General features: G+C 44.9%; 1 protein-coding gene across 1 annotated transcript in view; it reads left to right on the top strand.

The window, feature by feature from the left end:
• DDX54 (DEAD-box helicase 54) overlaps positions 1 to 21293 on the top strand; it is an 841349-nt gene that overhangs the window by 730471 nt on the left and 89585 nt on the right. The window contains 2 exon segments of the mRNA XM_044068440.1: positions 12008 to 12034; positions 17102 to 17123. Coding sequence (XP_043924375.1) covers positions 12008 to 12034; positions 17102 to 17123 — 49 coding nt within the window.

Raw genomic sequence — 21293 nt, 5'->3', positions numbered from 1 at the left:
GCCTCTACTACTTCATCTAGGTCGACCCGAAGCATCTCCGAAGCGGATATGGATAGGATGATGCGTCGGTTCTTACAGACCCAAATGCAGATGGGGATGCTCTTGCCTCCCCCCCCCCTCTGGGGGGGGAGTGCAGGCCCCATATTTGCCCCGATCACTCCTTCTCTGACTCGTTTTCGGGTCTCGGAGTCATCGGATCCAGGCCCTTTCGGACCCGGGGAACTGTCGGTGCCGATAGCGGTTGTCTCTTCGACGCTGACTATACCTTCGAGCTTGTCGGACCCGAGCTCTCGGGGCCGAGGGCTGAGCGTCGGATCCGAGGGAGTTGCTGTGTGTTCGGTGCTGTTGGCATCGGAGCACACCTCTGCCTCGGCGCCGACTACATCGGCTCCGACCCCGATCCCTTCCTCGGATCCGAGGAGATTGCTCTCAGAGGCTGGTGAGAGTGGCTCTCCTTCGGCTTTTGAGGTAGTGGAGAGGGTACTGTCGAGGTCCTCCAGATCCCCGACCCGGGCTTCGGATCCACCTGTACCCCCACTGTATGAGGGTCTGTCTTCCATCATCCGTCCATCTGGACAGCCTGCCCAAGCCCTCCAGCTAGTTCCCGTGGAGGAACAACAACCCGTGGACGAGCCCTCTTCGGACAGTCCCACCGAGGAGGTCCCTCGAAAACATCGGTGCAAAAGGAGGCACCTGGACTCCCCCGAGTCCATTACCACAGACACGGACTTAGATGATACGGAGGGTTCCCCAAGGTCACCCCATGAAGATGTCTCCTTTGGAGACATCATGGAAATGTTGCGTATTAGAGGGGGGTGGTCAGCCCAAAAGCCTTCCCTTGATGAGTCCGTGTTCCTGGAGGCCTTTGAGGCAGGCCCATCTACCTCCTGGGTGTCCCCTCCGGCCGACCCCCTGGTGGACTTAATTACCACCAGGGCTTGGAAGGAGCCCGACACCGTGGAGCCAATTCCAAGGTGCCCTGATAAAGTCCTCAGCCCACCCACAGATAGACTGTCTTGGGCCAATGGAACCCCTGTTGATGCTATGTTGGTGGCGGTGGCCACCAAGAAAGAACTTGCACAGGAGAGTTCTTCGGTTCACCTGCCAGATAAGGAATCTCGAGCACTTGACCGGATCGGGAAGCGGATGTTTGCTTCAGCGACCTTTTCCATAAGGGCGCTGAACTATATGGCACATACTATTAGGCTACAGCGAGACTTGATTAAGGAATACGCTGCAGCCCCCCCAGAGTCCATGTCTGTCCCAGACAAAAAGGTTTTTGAGACTCGAATGGCCACTCTAAAATCCATCTCAAATACTTCTATGCGGCTTCTCTCCCATGCAACGGAGGGAACCGCTAGAGCTAGCGGAGCCGGGGTCGTCTTGCGACGTCTCTCCTGGCTCCGTCTGTGCGACTTCATGGACCCCTTCAAGGTGTCCTTCGCGAACGCCCCTTTTGACGGTTCTGCCTTGTTTGGCAAAACTGTTCGCGATACGCTGGTCCAAAGCGAAAAGGACAGGAAGACGCTGTCTGCCGTCGGAGTCCACTTCTCTAATCCCCAAAGATCCTTCTCCAGGAATCAGAGGGGACAAAAGAATCTGTGGTTCCGTAAGTCTCAGCAATCCCATCCTGCTGCGGACCACTCATCCTCCAGAGGCAGAGGAGGACAAGGTGGACGCCGGCCCAGAGGCAGAGGGGGGCCGCGTAATTTCGGGTCTAGAGAACCTTTCTCAGACAGACCCGCGCAACAGCCCTGAGGGCTTGCCCGACTGTCCCTCTCTGGAGGCAGTCGGGGGGCGATTGTCGGAGCACCTGTCAAACTGGGAGTCCCTTACAACAGATTGATGGGTGCTCCGGATCATATCCAGAGGTTACTCTATTCCATTCATAAACCTTCCCCCCAAATTCAGACGCCTCCCCGATGTCCCACCCGATCAGAGGGAGGCAGCGGCTTTGGAAATTTCAAAGCTGCTAAGAAAAAGAGCCATCCAGCCCGTCCCCCCAGACCAGTCCGGATTGGGTTATTACTCCAGGTTCTTTTTGGTGACAAAGAAAACGGGGGGGACCTCAGACCCATCTTAGATCTTTCCGCCCTGAACCTGTTCATACCCAAAGAAAAGTTCCGGATGGTCACTCTCCAATCTATTCTCCCCCTGCTGCAGGAGAACGACTGGATGTGCTCGCTAGACCTCAAGGATGCGTATTACCACATATTAATAGACAAACGATCCAGGAGGTTTCTCAGCTTCCGGCTCGGAGCCAGTCATTATCAATTCAGGGTTCTTCCATTTGGCCTCACCTCAGCCCCCAGAGTGTTCACCAAGGTCATGGCAGTGGTTGCAGCCCACCTGAGACTCCAGGGCATTCAGGTCTTCCCTTACCTAGACGACTGGCTCCTCACCGCGACCAACAAGCATCAGCTCTGTGTGGCGAGAGATTATTCTCTGTCTCTGGCCCACAACCTAGGCATCTCAGTAAATGAGCAGAAATCCTGCCTGTGCCCCACTCAAGCCCTAGAATTCATAGGGGCCAGGTTAGATACACAAATCTCCAAAGTTGTTCTAACGTCAGTCAGGCTGAACAGCTTGTCATTCCAGGTGTTAGCCCTTCTTCGGAGCCTTGCTCCTCCAGCGGAGTTAGTCCTGAGGGCACTGGGGTCTATGTCAGCAGCGATCGGTCTCTCTCTTCATGCTCGTCTGCAAATGCGCATATTACAATGGACCCTTCAAGTCCAATGGTCCCTGTCGATCCACCCATTATGCATGCCAATTCCCCTGAGCAGGGTGTGCAGGGACTCCCTTCTGTGGTGGCTACAGGCGCAGGAACTCAGAGAAGGGAGACCCTTTGTAATTCCTCCGGCCAAAGCCACGTTGACCACGGACGCTTCTTGCCTCGGGTGGGGGGGGCATTGTTCAGGCAGATCCGTTCAAGGCACATGGACTCCCCTAGAGACCGCATTACATATCAACGTCCTAGAGATGAGGGCGGTGCTTTTAGCGTTGCAAGCTCTCCACGACCTTCTTCCCATAGGGACTATTGCAATCCGGATGGACAACATGTCAGTAGTCTGGTATATAAACAAACAAGGAGGGACCAGATCTTATCCCCTGTGTCGAGAAGCCATGAGAGTGTGGGAATGGGCGATTTCCACCAACCGCTTTCTGATAGCAACGCACATTCCGGGGCGGTCCAACATATTAGCGGACAAGCTAAGTCGAGTGTTCCTCACTCCATACAAGTGGTCTCTGAATCCATCTGTTGTGAAGCAGATCTTCCACAAATGGGGTCAGCCTCTCTGCGACCTTTTCGCTTCTCCTTTAAACACAAAATGCAGCGAGTACTTCGCGATAGTTCCCCCCAGAGGGGAGACCCCCAGAGACGCTCTAGTCCATGCTTGGCCTCCCGGACTCCTTTATGCTTATCCCCCCCTCCCACTTATGATGAAATTCATCCAGAAAGCCTGTCTGTTGGGGAGCAGAGTTATCCTCATAGCCCCATTCTGGCCTCGACAGATCTGGTTCCTCTTTCTGCGGTCTCACTGTGTGGCTCCCCCATGGATTCTGGATCCCAGCCCAGACCTAATCTCGCACCCAGCGAGATGCCATACCCCAAACCTGGTCAATCTCAAACTTGCTGCTTGGTTGATCCAGTTCCATTAATGGCTAGGACTCCCGGTATCTCATCCCCCGTTAAGGCCATTCTGGTGGCGGCTCATAAACCATCTACCAGGAAACTTTACAACAGTAAATGGAAACGTTTTTCCATCTGGGCCAAAGATAAAGAATTGGACCCCTTTACTGTCCCTATTCCGACTATTCTGGACTTCCTTTCTCTGCTTTTTAGACAGGGAGCAAGTGCCTCCACAGTCAAGGTGCAGTTGGCGGCCATCTCCCATTTTCATGTGGAGGACGGCATAGGCTCCTTAGCATCTACTAAGTTGTGCAAAACCTTCTTAAGAGGCGTTTTTCTTTTGAAACCACCTGTCAAGACTGTGGTTCCCCCGTGGGATCTCACTCTGGTCTTACAAGCCTTAACGAGACCACCTTTTGAGCCGGCGGCCTCGGTTCCGTTAAAGTTCTTGTCTTGGAAAACTGCTTTCTTAGTGGCTATTACTTCGGCCAAGAGAGTTTCAGAATTACAAGCTCTGTGTATTAAACCTCCGTACCTTATTTTTCACAAAGATAGAGTGTCCCTCAGGACTAACCCGTCTTTCTTGCCTAAGGTGGCTACAGAATCAAACATTAATCAATCAATAAATCTTCCTGTATTTTTCCCAAATTTTCACAACAAAGGAGAATATACGTTGCACAAATTGGATGTACACAGACAACTGCATTTTTACTTGCACAGGACTAAAGAGTTTCGCAAGTCGGACCAGTTGTTTGTTTCTTATGCAAAATCAGCCATGGGCAAGGCAATTGCTAAAGTGACTGTAGCAAATTGGATCTGTCAGTGCATTATGCTGGGATACACCTCATCTGGGAAGCCAGCTCCGGTTGGCGTCCATGCTCATTCCACAAGATCTGTAGCTACCTCAACAGCCTTTTGGTCTAGGGTTCCAGTAGACGATATTTGTTCAGCAGCTACCTGGTCCTCATCTCATACCTTCATTTCTCATTACAAACTGGATATCATTTCCTGAAGTAGGGCTTCTTTTGGCTCCGCGGTGCTTCGGAATATCCTTCCGTAAGGACCACCCAGAATCTATAGGTTAGCTGGGGACTCTGTCCCACAGGTTGCAGATCAAATGAAGTAACTACTTCAGATATAGAAGTTATGTACTCACCATAACGTTCCATCTGAGTAGATGCTTCATTTGTCTGCAACCGACCCCCCCTGCCATCCCCCGAACCTCGGGAAAATTCTCTGATCATTTGGAGTTGGTTTCTGTCTCGAGTTGGTGAGGCAAAAAAAAAACGATCTGAGGTAATGTGGTTGGTACTAGGGGATTATGGGTAGGGGGGAGGAGCTCGGATCTTGGAGCTTGGAAAGCTGCCGGATCGGATCCGAGGTCGGATCCGACACCCACAGGTTGCAGACAAATGAAGTATCTACTCAGATGGAACGTTATGGTGAGTACATAACTTCTATTTCCAACAGTAATAGGAGCAACAGGACTAATAAAGTATTTGCAATCATACTTAAATATGATACCAGTACACACAACCACATATGAACTGTAGGGAGGAGTACATTGCTGGTGCTGAAAGGAGCACTTTTGGCCAACATCAAAGACTGAAACAAAACTAATTTCACAAAGTTAAATTATATGCTGATTTAGGAATGGGGCTCATTCCCACCGAGCTTTGTATTTAATTAAAAAAAAAAAAAAAAAAAACAGCATTTGGCGAAAAACAGCATTTGGCGAAATTAAAGTAAGATGTCAGGAAATCCTTACTAAAAAGTCCAAAAGCAGACAGATTTATCTCTTGAAGTTGTTGGATAACCCTTCTCATAGCTTTCTTTCCTTCCCGATGCTTCATCCTTATAGCATTTATAGGGACTGATAGTGTAGGTTTCAAGTATACTTTTTAAATGCTGCAGGCCATGAGTAGTTTGTGGTCTGCAGCGTTTGGTTAGATAACATACTTGTGAGACAGTTTAATTTGCTTTCAGACAAAGATTGATTGACCCACCCAGTTTGCTCTTTTTTGTGTGTGAAGTGTACATAGAATTAAAACTTCAGTTTACTTTTACCACTTTCTTAAAATGATTCAATACCTGCATCTGCCCCGCGTGTTCTTGAATTGTTACTGTTGTGCAAAATTTGTCACTGCCATAAAGTGTCTCAGTTGTGCTTCTTACATGAAGAAAACTTAGATAATTTGCTTAATGTTTCAGTTTTGTGTTTAGAAATGTTACTTGATCCTCTGCCTCTTGCTTTGTAAACTTTGCGAAGAGAAAATTTCTGCAAAGAAATTATTCTTTTTGCCTTGTTTTATTGTATTTGCTTTTACACCTGCTCTCAGGGAATTTGGAAGCTTGTTCCTTGATTTCCTGCAGAGGGTTAATTAATGTATTCGGAGTCTTTTGATAGACTCACGTTATAAACTCAGAGTGCGAACAAATGTTCACATCTCTGGAAATGTCTGTGCTGTTAGACATATAGAGGGAATTTCTCTGTGCAAGCTTATTTTTATAAATTATTCTTTATGTGAGGAGGTTGTATATTAACACCCAGCGATGCTCAGACTAGTCCACAACAATACTGTCCACTCAGACCTAAAGGAAATAAATAATATCCTAGCTGACAAATGTAGTGCCGATTTTACTTCTGCCACAGTTCTAACTATTCAGTAGATTCCTCAGTTCCAGCCACCCATTGTAATTAACTATGAAATAAGTTTTGTCGGCCATCTCAAAAGCTAAGAGCACCTTATCCATGGGCCTTGATAATGTACCGGGTTGCCTGATTATCAATACATGATATGGCCTATCCACCCCCCCTACTTCACCTCTTTAATCTAAGCCTGTCCCCATGTCTGAAGAACAGATACTGTATTGCCATAACAGAAGGCCCCAACCATGTGGACTGTTAACTGTTGATCATTAATCTCATTAGTCTGATATGTAAAACTATGGAATTTATTATCTCAGACCTCATTAATCTGTACATTGAAAATCTGTTAACCCTCTACTCTTTTTAATTTACCTTTGTCAAAGGCAGGTTCTGCCTCTATACCCTTGTTAATTTCTTTGAAAAAGTCACCAAAGCAATGAATAAGCAGGCATGCAGTACATACAGCATATCTGGAACTGGTCAAGGCCTTTGACCTATTCCCATGCAGACATTCTTGACAGACATGTAAATCCGAGTAAAAGGCCGTGTGTTATATGGTTACCTGGTTGCCTGGCAGAAATCCATATGATTAGAGTCTCTGGAGCCACTTCTGAAAGCAAGCACTTACCATTGGTGTAACTTGGGGCTTAGTTTTAGTCCTTTTTTCATTTGGCAGCTGTTTCTCAGACCTTCAGGCCAACATTGTCAGCCTATGAATGTCTAAGTTTAAGGACTGTAATTTGGGTGTTGATGATCAATCTTCCCAACTCAGAATTACAACAACATAGCTATGTTAACATTTGGTGCAAGGACAATGGTCTCAAATTAACTGATTGCTTCCTACAGGAGAGTGATCAATTTACTGTATAACCTGTAGGAGTATACTCATCTTTACAGGAGACTTCTCTGTCTTCTTGAAGTGAGTGTCACTCTTTTCACAGTCTAATTGCTGAAGGTCCTGGTAAAGGTACATAGACAAAACTAAGGCAGCAAGGTGGCATCTGCTAAGCATGGCAGTGAAATGGTCTGCATGGGACATGCAGAGCAAGAGCTACTAAGTAGTGCTTATAAAAGGTTATGAAAAATATTGCATACTCCATGTTTACGTTTATAATTCAAAAATAGATTGTGGTGCTGTCTTGTCGGGCTGGTGTATTCGAGCAGTGGGTGTTCTTAAACAATTATATAAAGAAATGGTGGTTAAATCTAAAGACTTTCTGGGGTAAAAAAATGACTATTACCTATATTTTTTGTAACTGCATTAATTTCATAAAGGCTATGTGACCTACATGTGAACAAATGGTGCCATATTTTACAAATATTATGGCACACAATGTTGCCACTGACACTTGCTATCTAACTCAAATTGCTTTTTTTAGATTAATATTGTTTTGAAATAATGTGACATTATTGTATGCATAGTTTGCAGAGATTTGACAATGCCACAAAGCAGCAGTATGTTATCCCCTCTTGTCATACATCATTGGAAAGATACTTGAACAATTGAATAATTCCCTCACCGTCATCTTATGTCTATCTCGTGCATTTACAGACACACTTTGACCTTAATACAGTATTTTTGGCAAACAAAATACTGCTTCTCTTTCTTAAATCTGCAATATAAAATCAACATCTACAAGCAAACCCTTGATACTAACACAAATGTATAGAACATTGCCTACCAAATGGCTATCATATTTTACACTTTTTTGTAACTCTCACCACTTATCAGATACAAGTCTAAAGTGTTTTTAGTAGAGGATTTTGGAGGAAAACTCTCAGAAAGAAAGCTGTTCGCTGGCTTAGAAGATCTGGGGAAGCAAATCAGCTTCCGGCTGTTTAAGATTAAATGAGTTAAATATAAAAACAAAATGTAATATAGATGTAAGTAAACAAAACATTTCCACAACATACCATTATAAATGACGCACCTCTTCAGTGAGACACTATCTTAAGGGATGTAGGAAACCTTGGTGACTCTACTTTTTGACCATTATGTTTCTGCTATAGTTTGGAAAGCCTTCTGTCTGGTTAGTCAGATGTCCAAAGGTCTCTCTCTTGATGTAAGGAAGTTTTAATCCCCATTTATTATCTTGCCATTTATTGAATGTAGTACTTGTATGACGTATTTATTTAAGTATATCACTCAGCTTTGAGAAACTGTCACGATATTCTTAACTAAAAAGATTAGTGGCCTGAAGGCACTTATTTTTTCATAAGGATTGGCAGCCATTTTTCTGCATTGTCTCTTATAGACTTTTCCATGATAGTGTGTTTCTAGCCTTTTGATTAGTGAAAAATATGACCCTCTTTACCTCACATCTTCTCAGAACAAATGGTTACTTTAAAACTCTATTAAAGGAGCTAAACCTTATACATAAGACACATTGGGGTGATGGCGTAATATGCAGAAGTATTCCTGTTCTCTGCAACAAACCTCCTTTGCATGTCAGGCAAAGTAGGCACCTTTATCACCTTCATGATAAACTAGATAATTGGATGTGCAGCCTCAAGCACCACCCCCCCCCCCCCCCCAAATTCCATCTTGCACTGCTCTCCTTGAGGCTAGAGTGAGCTTTAGAATATGGTCTATTGACTAGACTTGTAATGGTCTGTAGACTGATTATCTAGTACTCAGCTATGAATCTGTGAACATATGAACCTGTGTTAGCAACTTTTCAAGCTAGGCACACACACTCAACAACACTTATATTTGTCTAGTTTTGAGCTTTCATATGTATCCAGTCAGTTTTGTTTGTGTTGCATAATTGTTGAGATATTTGCAGAAACAGTGGCAGTTTTGACCAGTTGTGTAATCTCTCTCTCACTGGGCTATGTAACAGAAATTGACATATAAAATGATTGATGCTAAAAAGTGCAATCACAAAACCTCAATTTGTGAATTACACAGCAAAATCTGAAACGCATTGTAATATTTTGAGTTATTTTATAGGTGTGTTTTACTTGCCTTTTCAGCCCTGCTTCTTACACTTCGTCTGAGATTGCCGTACACCGCATTAAGTAGAATTCTCTAACATACTGCATTCTGAATATTAAAATACGTAATTATTTTATTCTCTGTTTTATGATCTCACTTTGAGTGTCAGCATTAATGTCTTGAAGTTTTGTCTGGCACCCCTCCTACTGGACTAGACAAAGTTCAAGTATCACTGGTAGCTGTGTTGTCAACTTTGTGCTGTAGCTTCCAGTAGATATGAGCTGACCGCAGTAAACCCCTTGAGACATCCTTCAGCTGATCCTGAACAAATAAACGAGTACTTGACTACAGGACAGGAACTGATCTAGCACATGGCAACCTAGGTGACTGCCTAGGGCCCGGTATTAGTTGGGGAAACCTCTACACCATCCCATCCACATTACTTACATTCATATTTTTACCTGCATTTGCTATGCTGTTCTGTTTAACCTGAGAGAACAAGCATTTCTTCTTTCGTTGGCTCAGTTGAAGAATCATTGACAGCGAATTGTCCCAGTCAAAACAGGCAAGGCTTTACTTCAGCAGTGAAGCAGTCTTTTTGAGAAAGGCGGTACTGTTCAATACTGAAGAGGTTGCCATAGATTGTGTGGATATGGTGGTAAGTAATTATGCAGTGCACCATTCTGCATCTTTGGGTGTAAATATGTATGTGTGTGTACTCACCTTGTCTTCAGTTTCCAGCTTTGCAGAGCATTCCAGATATTTGATTTAAATATTTATGTGATGTCTTTGTAAAATGTATATATGGTGGTGCAGTGGTGCAGCAGTTAACGTTGTCTCCTGACAGTAAAGAGGTTCTCCGGTTCGATTCTTGGCTAGGGTGCCTTCTTTGTGGAGTATGCATGTCCTCCCTGTGTTTGTGTGGATTTCCTCCAGGTACTCCAGTTTCCCTCCCACATTCCAAATACATGTATCTGGAGCATTTCTCCCTGGGCCTCTGGAGAAAATAGGCTCTGTCATCACTGGACTTTCCCAGTCAACAGATGATAAATAAAATGTCCTTCCGTATCACTGTTGCTGTATTATTTACACTGTGAATATCCTGCTGAGATGTGCCTAACGTCCGGCCAGTTTATCAAAGCCTTTAGACCATCTGGACATCTTACATCAGACATACATCCTACAGGAGAGGTGTAAAGTTTGTGAAATATTGACACCTAATCTTCAGAATTACTATGCTACCAGTTCAAACACTACCTCTGAATTTGGTCTGTATGACATTCACTGAGCTGGTTCATCTACCATGCCTTCTAAAGGTAAGTGCCCCATTGGTGTTCCTTCCTTTCTTTTTTCCTCCTTGTTGTTTCCTTTACAGTCATCCAGGTAAGGAACATGAGAGTGTGGGAGGCAGATTCCCCATTAAGATAGACACAAGTGCCTTTTATGATTAGGTACTAAGCATGATATACTCAGGGGGATATTTGTCAGGCATTTGTCCCTAAGGCACTCTGCAGCCATCTATTGTCCCTTTTAGTTTGGAAAACCAGCATCTGAAGCTTTTCACTCTGGGTACCATGGCTGAATTCGCCCACCAAAAGTTCAGCCTCCACTTAAGAAAAAAGCTAAAAAAAGCACATGCTGAACCTGCTGCTCTGCCTCCCTCATGTTGGATGAAGAACCCAAGAACTATCCACTGTTGACACTAGTTCACTCTGCTGCAGCCCAGTTGGAGGTTGACACAGAGCTGTCTACTTGCACATCTGCTGAGGCTGTGCTTACATCTGGTACTGATGTACAGGGGGACCGTGGTTGATTATATCCGAAGGGGCTGTGTGAGTCCCCAAATTTTAGTTACAGAAGATGTGTTTGATACCTTCTTCAATTCTAGGCAGGGGTCTGAGCTTCCTAGATTTGTGAAAGCAGATATTCCTTTTAAAAAGGAAACAGAAAATTAAGTAAACATGTGACTGCTGTGGACAAGGATCCTCAGAGAGTGGCAGGGCTTTCCTCAGTGTCTGTTTAATGTCCTTATAGCCCTGAAACCCCACAAGAGTTGTCTGTCCTTGATTTTGCTCCCCTTGTTTTCCACCCTTTCTAAGAGACCTAGGGATTCTGATTCTTCTGATGAAGAGCTGGGTTCTGATGAAGAATCCTTAGCGTATTCCTCCCGGATCCACTTTCCTCTGGCCTTGGGGTCTGCTGAAGAAGATTCTTTGTCCCCTGGCTCACCTTTTGAAGAATTATCCTTTGGATTGTTCCCAGGTTTCTAAGGTTCAAAAGAGATGATATGAAACCTTGCAAATGGACTCACCCAGACACTCTGTAGTCCCCCCCTGTATAAACTGCCCTTTTGGATACATTTACAGCAGCTTCTCAGGCTCCTGACTGTCAGCCTCTGGCACCTAAGCCAGACAGATTTTACAAAGTTCCTGAGGATCATAAATATTTATATAAAAGTCCTTTATATGGTCCTGATGTTTCCATGTCCACAGATTAGCCATCTCAACTTCTTCCGTCTTCCAAGCTTTTGCCTTCTGCTAAGGGAAGCTGTGCTGTGGAGAGGTATGGAAAAAAAAGCATATACTTGTGCTGCTTTCAGCTTTAGGGCCAAGTACATGACTAGATATGCCCTGGCTCTTCTCTCCCAGCAGGGTGGGGGGCAAATTGACTGATATGCCTGTTTCGGGCAATAAGACTTCTGCTCTTTTTCGTCTGAGCTCTGCCTTTAAGGTAGCTTGTCATTCCATTAAATGCAGATATGATGCTGCTGATGCCTTTTCTGGGGCAGCTGGATCTGGTTCTCTCATGAGGAGATGTTCTTGGTTGCACTTTCAAGCCTTACCTGATGACATTAAGGCCAAACACTTAGATTCTCCCTTAGACAGTCAGAATCTTTTTGGCACTTCTATTGCAGAATTGTTTTAAACCATTCAGGATAAGGCTATGCAAGACCTGAAATAAGTTTAGACAACCTGCTAGGAGCAAGAGGGTTGCTAAGTGGATTTTCCCAAACAACCCCACTCAGAGTTCTAGAGGCCAAAATCCTTTTCCTGACAAATCTGCCTCTGTGTGACATCCAACCTTACCTTTCCCTTGGCCAGATTCCTCTGTAATTAGACTAACTTTTTCCTTTCATATTTGGCAATAGATAACCACATATTGACTGGGTTCTTTCTATCATCCAACAGTTATTTTATGGTTTGGAAGTCCCTTCCTCCATTTATCGGCTTGCATCACCATCCTCCTTGCCAGCTTCCTCATTTTCCTTTGGGTTTGTGGGATTTGGTGGAACATGGAACCATCCAACCCAGTCCTTTGTCTCAGCAGGGAAAAGGTTTTTATTCCAAAATATTTCTGGTTCCCAGGAAGGAGGGGTCATGGAGGCCCATTCTAGACCTGCCTTTTCTCAGCACCTTTCTCAAGGTTCCTTCCTTCAGGATGTTCTGTTCCGACTGGATTTGAAGGACGCTTACCTCCATATTCCTATTCACCCACTCTCAAGTTTTTACATTTCTGTGTTTCTCCCTCTCATTTATCAGTTCTTTGCTTTGCCTTTTGGTCTTTCTACAACTCCAAGGGTGTTTACCAAATATCTGGTCCCTTTGATAGCTTTCTGCAGACTTCAAGGAATTCAGATATTCTCTTATTTAGATGACCTTCTAATTCAAGCCCCCTCTGAACTGCTCCTGCTCTTAAAATCTATTCTTTAATAGCAGTACCACCCTTTGGAGTATCTCGACAGTCTCAAACTTGATCTCTGCTGGTGGATTAATCAGATTTCCCTAAATCTAGGCCTGCCTTTTCATGTTCCTTTCCCTGTTCAGCAGCTGTACACTGATGCTTTTAGTCATGGTTGGACTGTTCCAGTCAGCATATAACAGACCATATCAATAATAGAGATGAGGGCTCTATTCCTAGCTCTCCAGGCCTTTCACACCCTTTGGGTTCCAGGTCATCTAAAGATTTTTACAGACAGTACCACATTCACATGGTGTATCAGCAAGGGAGCACAAGATTTTACCTTGTTTGCAGGTTGGCTGTTCAGGCTTGGGATTTTGCAATTCACCGTCACCTGGTTCTTCAGGCAGTTTACATTCCTTCAGAGCACATTCTAGTGGCAGACTCTTTGAACAGGTTCAAGATGCATTCTCACGAATGAATGCTTCACATGGAGGTGTTTCTGGACATTGTACATTAATGGAGTATGCCCTAGGTAGATATTTTTGCCTCCGCACTGAACAGACCACTTCCACAGTTCTGTTCCAGAGTGCTAGGACCTTTAGCTTGGAGAGTGGATTCCATGGCTTTTCTTGAAAGGGGATGTTTCTGTATGCCTATCCTCCTCTTCTACCTCCCAGGGTCCTGCTCAGGATCATGTCGGACACACCCAGAATCTTACAGGTGACTCCATTTTGGCCCAGGCAGCCCTGCTTTCCCTTTCACCTGACCAGGAACAATCATCACAAGTTACCTCACAGGATGGATCTTCTCACACAAGGCAAGAGATCTTTCATTCACTCTTACTTGGCCACATTTCAACTGATGGTCTGGATGATGGGTTTTGATGCCTTTCAGGCAGCAATTTTCTGAGGACGTGCTTCAGGTTTTGCTGGAGGCTGGGAACAGATGCTAAAAAATCCTATGTGGTTAAATGGAAGAGTTTTTGCTGTCTCAGTATGACCTAGACACTTTTTCTTTGGGATTCCTATGGTATTTTTGTGAGTTACTCAGTGCTGGTTTGGCATATTCCTCTATTAAAGTTCATTTGAGACATTTCTGCCTGTCTGCCACTGAGTTCATTGTTTTCTTCTAGTTTTGAAGTCGAACAATTTCTAAAAGGTGTCCTTCATATCAGGCCTCTAAGAAAACCTGTTCCTTCTTATTGAAACCTTTGTTTTGTTCTTGAAAAATTGCCTCATTTTCTTTTTGAGCCTGCCTTTTCTTCTTCCCTGCAGCATTGTACTTGGAAGATGGTATTGTTGGTGGTTGTTACTTCTGCCAAGAGGGTTTCTGAACTTTAGGCACTGATGGTGGTTCCACCTTTTTTTGTTTTTTTCACAAGGGCAGGGTGTCTCTTCATGCCAATCCTTCTTTTATGCCCAAGGTGGTTAATGATTTTTCCTTGGATCAGTCCATGCATCTTCTCTCTTTTTTTCCTTTATTCACAGGCTTCTTTTGAGAGGGTACTGTACAACTTGGATTTACCTGTGCGGAGTCTGCATTTCCTCCCTGTGTTTGCATGGGTTTCCTCCAGGTGCTGTGGCTTCCCCCACATTGCAAAGACATGCAGTAGGTGTATTGAATACTCTAAATTGGCCATAGGTGTGAATGTGCATGCTAGTGTGTGATGTGGAAGAACTACTGCGGCAGGGCTAGCCACACAGTGGTGTTAAACCTTGGTTCTAGATGATTGTCAGTGTTGAAGGTACACCTCGACCTCATGTGCAAAAGTGAGAAAAGTGGTTATGGATGGATGGACGTCTTACATGGATAAGACAAAACACATCAAAAAATATGAACAACGTTTTGTTTCCTTTCATGCCAGGAAATTGAGTTTTGTGTCTAAGCAAACCATCTTGTCCTAGATTTCTAAAGCCATTTATTTTTATTATTTTCATGGCAAGCAGCTTTCCTCTTCTGTTCATGCTCACTCTACCAGGAAAGTAGCCTCTTCTTCAAAGGTCTGGATACTAGATGCATCTTGGAAGCTTACTAAACATTACATGTTGGATGTCTTTTCCAGTGCCAGGGCAGGATTTGCTAGGGTTATCTTTTGTGGATTTCTGGAGGGCTCTTCTCTACTTTTTCTTCCTCCCATCCATTCCATAAAAGTAGCTGTCCTACTTCTCACTGTAGCAGCAGTCTGCCTGTCCCACTGTCCTGCCACTATTATTTTCTGTTGCCGTTCTGGCCGAGGGGTCCTCCTTTTCATCCTTATCTCATTTTTTATCCCTTCCTGGATGTACTTGCTATTGCCTTCTCTGGGGTTGCAACGGTTCTCCTGAGGCACTTTAATTTTGAGGATTAGGCATTCGTGCATCACATATGTACCTTACTCCTTGTACATAGGACATGCATCTGACATACGATGCCTGAAAAGTGTAAAGACTTTGGTATAGTGGCCAGTTGTTAGGATGTCCTTGGTGGGATATCCCAAGAGTAAAGAATATTGCAGCAGTGAGAAGTTTGAAATCTACTGTTATGGTAAGATCTTGCACAACTCTACCTTTTTGGTAGTAAGTCTAGATGCCAGGCAGGCAAAGTAGGTCCCCGATGTTCATCGTGCATACAGCTGCAGTAATCACATATGGGTTCTCTGCCGTCAGGCGGTCCCTCGGTTGGCCGAATTCCAAAGCCTAGGTCCGGCGTCGGTTGTTGTCGCTTTCTTTCCTGACGTCAGTGTGACAGGGGTATATAAGACACAGCCGACGCCATATTCTCCAGTCTTTTTTGCCGCGCGGTGCCCGAAGCAGAAGCAGTTCGCAAGTGCCGGTCGGCCAGCTCCTGAATTTACGAAAAATTGGAAACCGAAGTCTTCTTTAAAGCTAAGTACCCCGTTGGGGAAACTTTTCTTGCCTCAGACCAATGTCAGACAAAGTTAACAATTGTATTTCTTGTGGGAAGCAAATACCGCAAAAGGATTTCCATTCCCTCTGCATACCTTGTTTAGGCCCAGACCACGACGTCTCGGGCTGTCGCTTTTGCGCTACTTTCAATAAACGCACTAATAAGCGTCGGGCGGAGTTCGACCAACATTATTTTGGTAAAGCCTTTGATTATAAAATGTCGTCGGAGACTCCGACTACCGTTTTGTCCAAAAAACGCAAGGGCAAGGACCGGCACGCGAGGTCCGCGGTCTCCACTGACACCACGCCAAAACTGGCTACACGTGGTCCGGTTCTCAGTGAGACGCCTATGCAGTCCCTGACTACCGACGACACTTCCTTGGCGGTGTCTTCTGTAACCGAGACCGCAGGTACCTCGGCCCTTACTCAGACTACAACCACCGAAGCCACTGTGAGTGTTGAGCCTCCTGATGTGGACAGGTCCTCTTCCACCCAGGGTGTCTTTAGACCCTCATCTTCCTTTTCCATTAAGGCCTTTACTAAGTCCAAATCAGTCATGCATCCCAGGAGGCCTGTTGCTCAGGGCCCATCCCCAGGCCCCATGCCTAAAAAGCAGATGCTTAAAATGGCTGAGGATTTAATTACTCTTATCAGGGGTTCTCAACCCCCTCCAGACAAGAGACCCAGAGTGGAGGAAGACTCTCCCTCTTCTGAACAGGGTTCCATTTTCTCAGAACATTCTGATGTAGAGGAACACTCGTACTCCCCTTATGAAGATTCTGATGCAGAACAGTCTATTCCTTCTGTATCTCCCCCAGAGGATTTTTCTTTTGGGGAAACCTTGCACACCTTGAGGGAACACTTCCATTGGGAAGGCCAAGACTTTTCTGATTCCAAGAAAAGGCTTAGGGAATTTCTTTTGTTACCTCAACACAGACCTCTGGCTATACCTCCTGTCTTGGACATACTTGATGATGTTTACTCGGAGGCTTGTCTTAACCCTGATTCCCTGCCTCCTGCCCCAGTCAAACCTGATAGGTACTACAGAGTTCCTACCTCTCACCAATTTCTTTTCAAAAGCCATAATGCTGACCTTGAAACCATTTCTCAAGGCACCAAGGGCATGATGGCCTCTACTGCCAAGAATCCACTACCTTCCGAAAGAGAATCTAGATCCTTAGAAAGGTGGGGAAAAAAGGTATACACCTCGGCCACCCTAGCCCTTAAATTGTCAGTTCCATATGCTTAAATATCAACAGTTTCTGTTATCACAATTAAGAAATAAAATGTCTCAACCTGAACAACCAGATTTGAAGGAATTGCAGGATATGATGCATAGTGCAGAACAAGTGGGAAAACACACCTTACAATGTGGCTATGATGCCTTAGAGGCCTCAAGTAGAGCTGCTGTTACAGGATCAGTTATTCATAGACATGCCTGGCTTAGGGAACAACGCTTGCCTGATCATGTTAAAGCTAAACTACTAGATGCTCCTTTACAAAAGGATGTATTATTTGGTACTAATGCTGAGGAGATACTACGGAAAATGGAAGAAAAAGCTAAATCTATGCAAACTGTCAAGGCTTTTCTACCGGTACAACCACCTCGTTTTAGCAGAAATTGGCCTTCTGAAAACTGGTCCTTTCCAGCCACGGACAAGCCCCAAAGGGGTAGATACAGGCGCACAAGGGGCAGAGGACAATCTCAAGGATCATATAGAGGGAGACAATGGCAAACTCCAGCACCAAGAGGTGGCGAAGACAGTGCACAACAATACAGAAAACAAACCCAATGACTTCCTCCTTTTCATGCCAAGCAAGTCTCAGCTGGCAGCTCCCTTGGGAGGAAAGCTGGCATTATTTACAAGAAATTGGCATATTATCACAGCAGACAAATGGATCCTGGACATTATAAACAGAGGCTACAGATTTCATTTTCACACTCTTCCAAAAATGAGAGGCATGCCAAACCTGCCACACAATCAAAGGGCAGAGGCACAAAACAAATTTCAAAACTCATGGACATGAAAGCTATTCAAGAGGTACCTACTCACGAACAAGGTCAAGGTTTTTATTCCAGACTATTCCTGGTACCAAGGAAAGGAACCGACTGGAGACCCATTTTGGACTTATCCATCCTAAATACATTTCTACTGCACAAAATTCAAGATGCTCACATTACAGCAGCTTCTTCCCATGCTGGGCAAGGAGTTTTGGCTGGTAACATTGGACCTCAAGGAGGCATACCTGCATGTCCCAATCAGACAAAGTTGCAGAAGATACCTCAGATTTCTTGCAGGTTCAATCCACTATCAATTCCCTGCATTGCCCTTTGGCTTATCTACTGTGCCCAGAGTATTCACAAAATGCCTGGCATCAATAATTGCCTACTGCAGACTTCAAGGGATACAAATTTACCCTTATTTGGACGACTGCTTGATCCAAGCGGACAGCAAGCACATACTTTTGGAACATCTGGCTTATGCAACACGGTTACTGAATTCTCTGGGATACACAATCAACAAAGAGAAATCCAGGCTAACACCATCTCAGAAAATAACCTTCCTGGGTGCCAGCTTGGACACAAACACCCAGATGGCCTACCTTATGCCAGAAAAACAGGGGCAACTAACTCAGTACTTCAAAATACTAGCAAATTGTACCAGGCTTACTGCAAGGAAAATCCTGCAGGCTCTGGGCTTCGTGGCATCTTGCATTCTTTTAATCCCATGTGCAAAGTTGCATATGAGAAAACTTCAATGGTACCTAAAAAACCTATGGTCTCAACACAGCCACAATTTGGAAACAATAATACCAATAATTCCATGTTTGCAAAAGGAATTTCTATGGTGGGCCCAAGCATGTCAAACAAACACAGGTCTCCCATTCTGCAAGCCTCAAGAAAATCAAGTCATCACAACAGACGCCTCAGATTATGCCTGGGGGGCGCACATGACAGGCAGGTGCATTCAGGGCAAATGGTCCCAAAAGGAAAAGCACCTTCACATCAATCAAAAAGAAATGCTAGCAGTGATAAATGCAATTATAGCATTCAAGGACCTCCTGCATCCAGGGCAATTATTGATAAGAACAGACAACACCACAGTAATGTGGTACATAAACAAACAAGGAGGAACACATTCATACCCCCTGTGCAGACTAGCCATGACACTTTGGAACTTGGCTCTGGAATGGCAAATCGAACTTCAAGCACAGTACTTGCCAGGGTTGGAAAACACGCTGGCAGACAATCTAAGCAGAAATATGACAGATCCGCATGAATGGAAGTTGCATCCTCAGGTGTTTACAAAGATAATCCAAGCGTGGGGGAGGCCAGACATAGATCTCTTCGCCTCCCACAGGAATCATCAATTGGAAAAGTTTTGTTCAAGGACCTTTCATCCAAAGGCCTGGAGAGTGGACGCCCTTTCAGTCAGTTGGACAGCATGGACAGTGTACGCTTTCCCACCTCTGCCTCTTCTGTCCAAGGTGATCTTGAAAGCAAGAGCGGACAGACCGACGATGATACTGATTGCTCCAGGCTGGCCAAGACAGCACTGGTACCCTCTCCTGAGGAGCCTAACACATACTCCTCCCTGGCCTCTACCTCTAATGCCTCTTCTGCTGACTCAGCACAGCTACAAAACTCTTCACAGTCAGCTGAAAACACTCAATCTCGCTGCATGGAAAATTCCTTAACACCACAACAGACCCTACTCCCCAAAGAGGTGCAGGACGTCATTCTGGAGGCCAGAAGGCCATCTACTAGAAAGGCTTACTCCGCAAAATGGAAACGGTTTTGCTCTTGGAATGAGAAAAAAGGCCAGGACCCTAGAACACTGAATTTGCCTCAGGTATTACAGTATCTAGCTGAGCTGCTGAACAGTTGACTCTCATTTTCCTCCATAAAAATCCATGCCTCAGCCATTTCTGCAGAATTCAACACGGATCCACCGTTATTCTCTCACCCACTGTTAAGACAGTTCCTCAGAGGGGCTAAGAATATAAGACCACCAAGGAAACAACCAGTGCCAGCCTGGGATCTTAATTACATTCTAGAAAAATTAACATTGCCTCCCTTTGAACCAGCTGCCTCAACAGATTTGCAATATTTGTCCTGGAAAACAGCTTTCCTTCTGGCCATTACCTCAGCTCGTAGGGTTTCGGAACTACAAGCCCTCATGGCTGTGCAGCCCTTTATCATCTTCCATCAGGACAGGGTTTCCCTTCGAACCAACCCGTCATTTATGCCTAAAGTGGTATCCAGGGTAGCTTTAAATCAAGCCATACACTTACCTACCTTTTACCCCAATCCTCAAAACAAAGGGGAAAGGCTGCTACATTCCTTAGACATCCATAGACAGCTACGTTATTATTTGGACAGAACAAAGCCTTTCAGGAAATCAGAACAACTTTTTGTGTCCTATGCTATAGGAGCTCAAGGGAAGCCTGTTAACCAGACTATTTCAAAATGGATAGGCCACTGCATACAATTTTGTTACTCCTATCATGGGAAATCTGTCCCTACAGGCATCAGATCCCACTCCACCAGGGCCACAGCTACCTCTACAGCCTTCCTCAGAGGAGTTCCTACCAAAGATATTTTGGAGGCAGCCACTTGGAGTTCTGTGCATACCTTCACAAAACACTGCCACCTGCCTTTGTATTCTAAAACTAGAGCAGGCTTTGCTGTGTTGCAGCGCATTCTGGCTCATCCCAGTTCACCCTAGTGCCTACCACCCTGTGCGTAGCTTTGGGATTCTACCCATATGTGATTACTGCAGCTGTATGCACGATGAACATAGTACAGTTTTGTACCTACCATAAATGTAGATGTTCGAGTGCTAATACAGCTGCAGTACAGGTTTCCCTCCCTCCTTCCCCTCTTGGTAAGGGACTAGTGGCTAACACCTCCTCATACAACCTAATTTGGGTTATCCTCCTATGGTGTATTTGCTTGCAACTACTGTTTTTTGATTACATTGCATTGCTTGAATATATATTTATATATATATAATTTATGTATTGCCTTCCTTCTGGGGGCACCTGACATCTGGGGCAAGAAAGACTGAAGAATATGGCGTCGGCTGTGTCTTATGTACCCCTGTCGCACTGACGTCAGGAAAGAAAGCAACAACAACCGACACCGGACCTAGACTTTGGAATTCGGCCGACCGAGGGACCGCCTGACGGCAGCGAACCCATATGTGATTACTGCAGCTGTATTAGCACTCAAACATCTACATTTATGGTAGGTACAAAACTGTACTTTTTTGCAGAACATCCCTGATTTTGTCAGATATCCTTGTAAAAAAAAAATATTTACTTTCTGGCAAATCATGGAGGATTACAATAATCCATAACGCCAGGCAGTCATTAGAGTTTCCTAGCTCTTGTTGTTCACGTATGCCTGTCAGTACAAAATCTGTTCTGTTAACCCCTTAACTGACTCAAGTAAATTATGCAGGGCACTAGAGCTGTGTGTGCGTGTGTGCGTGTGTGCGTGTG

The sequence above is a fragment of the Protopterus annectens genome, chromosome 4.part0 (genome assembly GCF_019279795.1).
Source record: "Protopterus annectens isolate FY-2018-M chromosome 4.part0, PAN1.0, whole genome shotgun sequence".
Lineage (NCBI taxonomy): Eukaryota > Metazoa > Chordata > Ceratodontiformes > Protopteridae > Protopterus > Protopterus annectens.
This window is presented reverse-complemented; position numbering and strand designations above follow the sequence as displayed.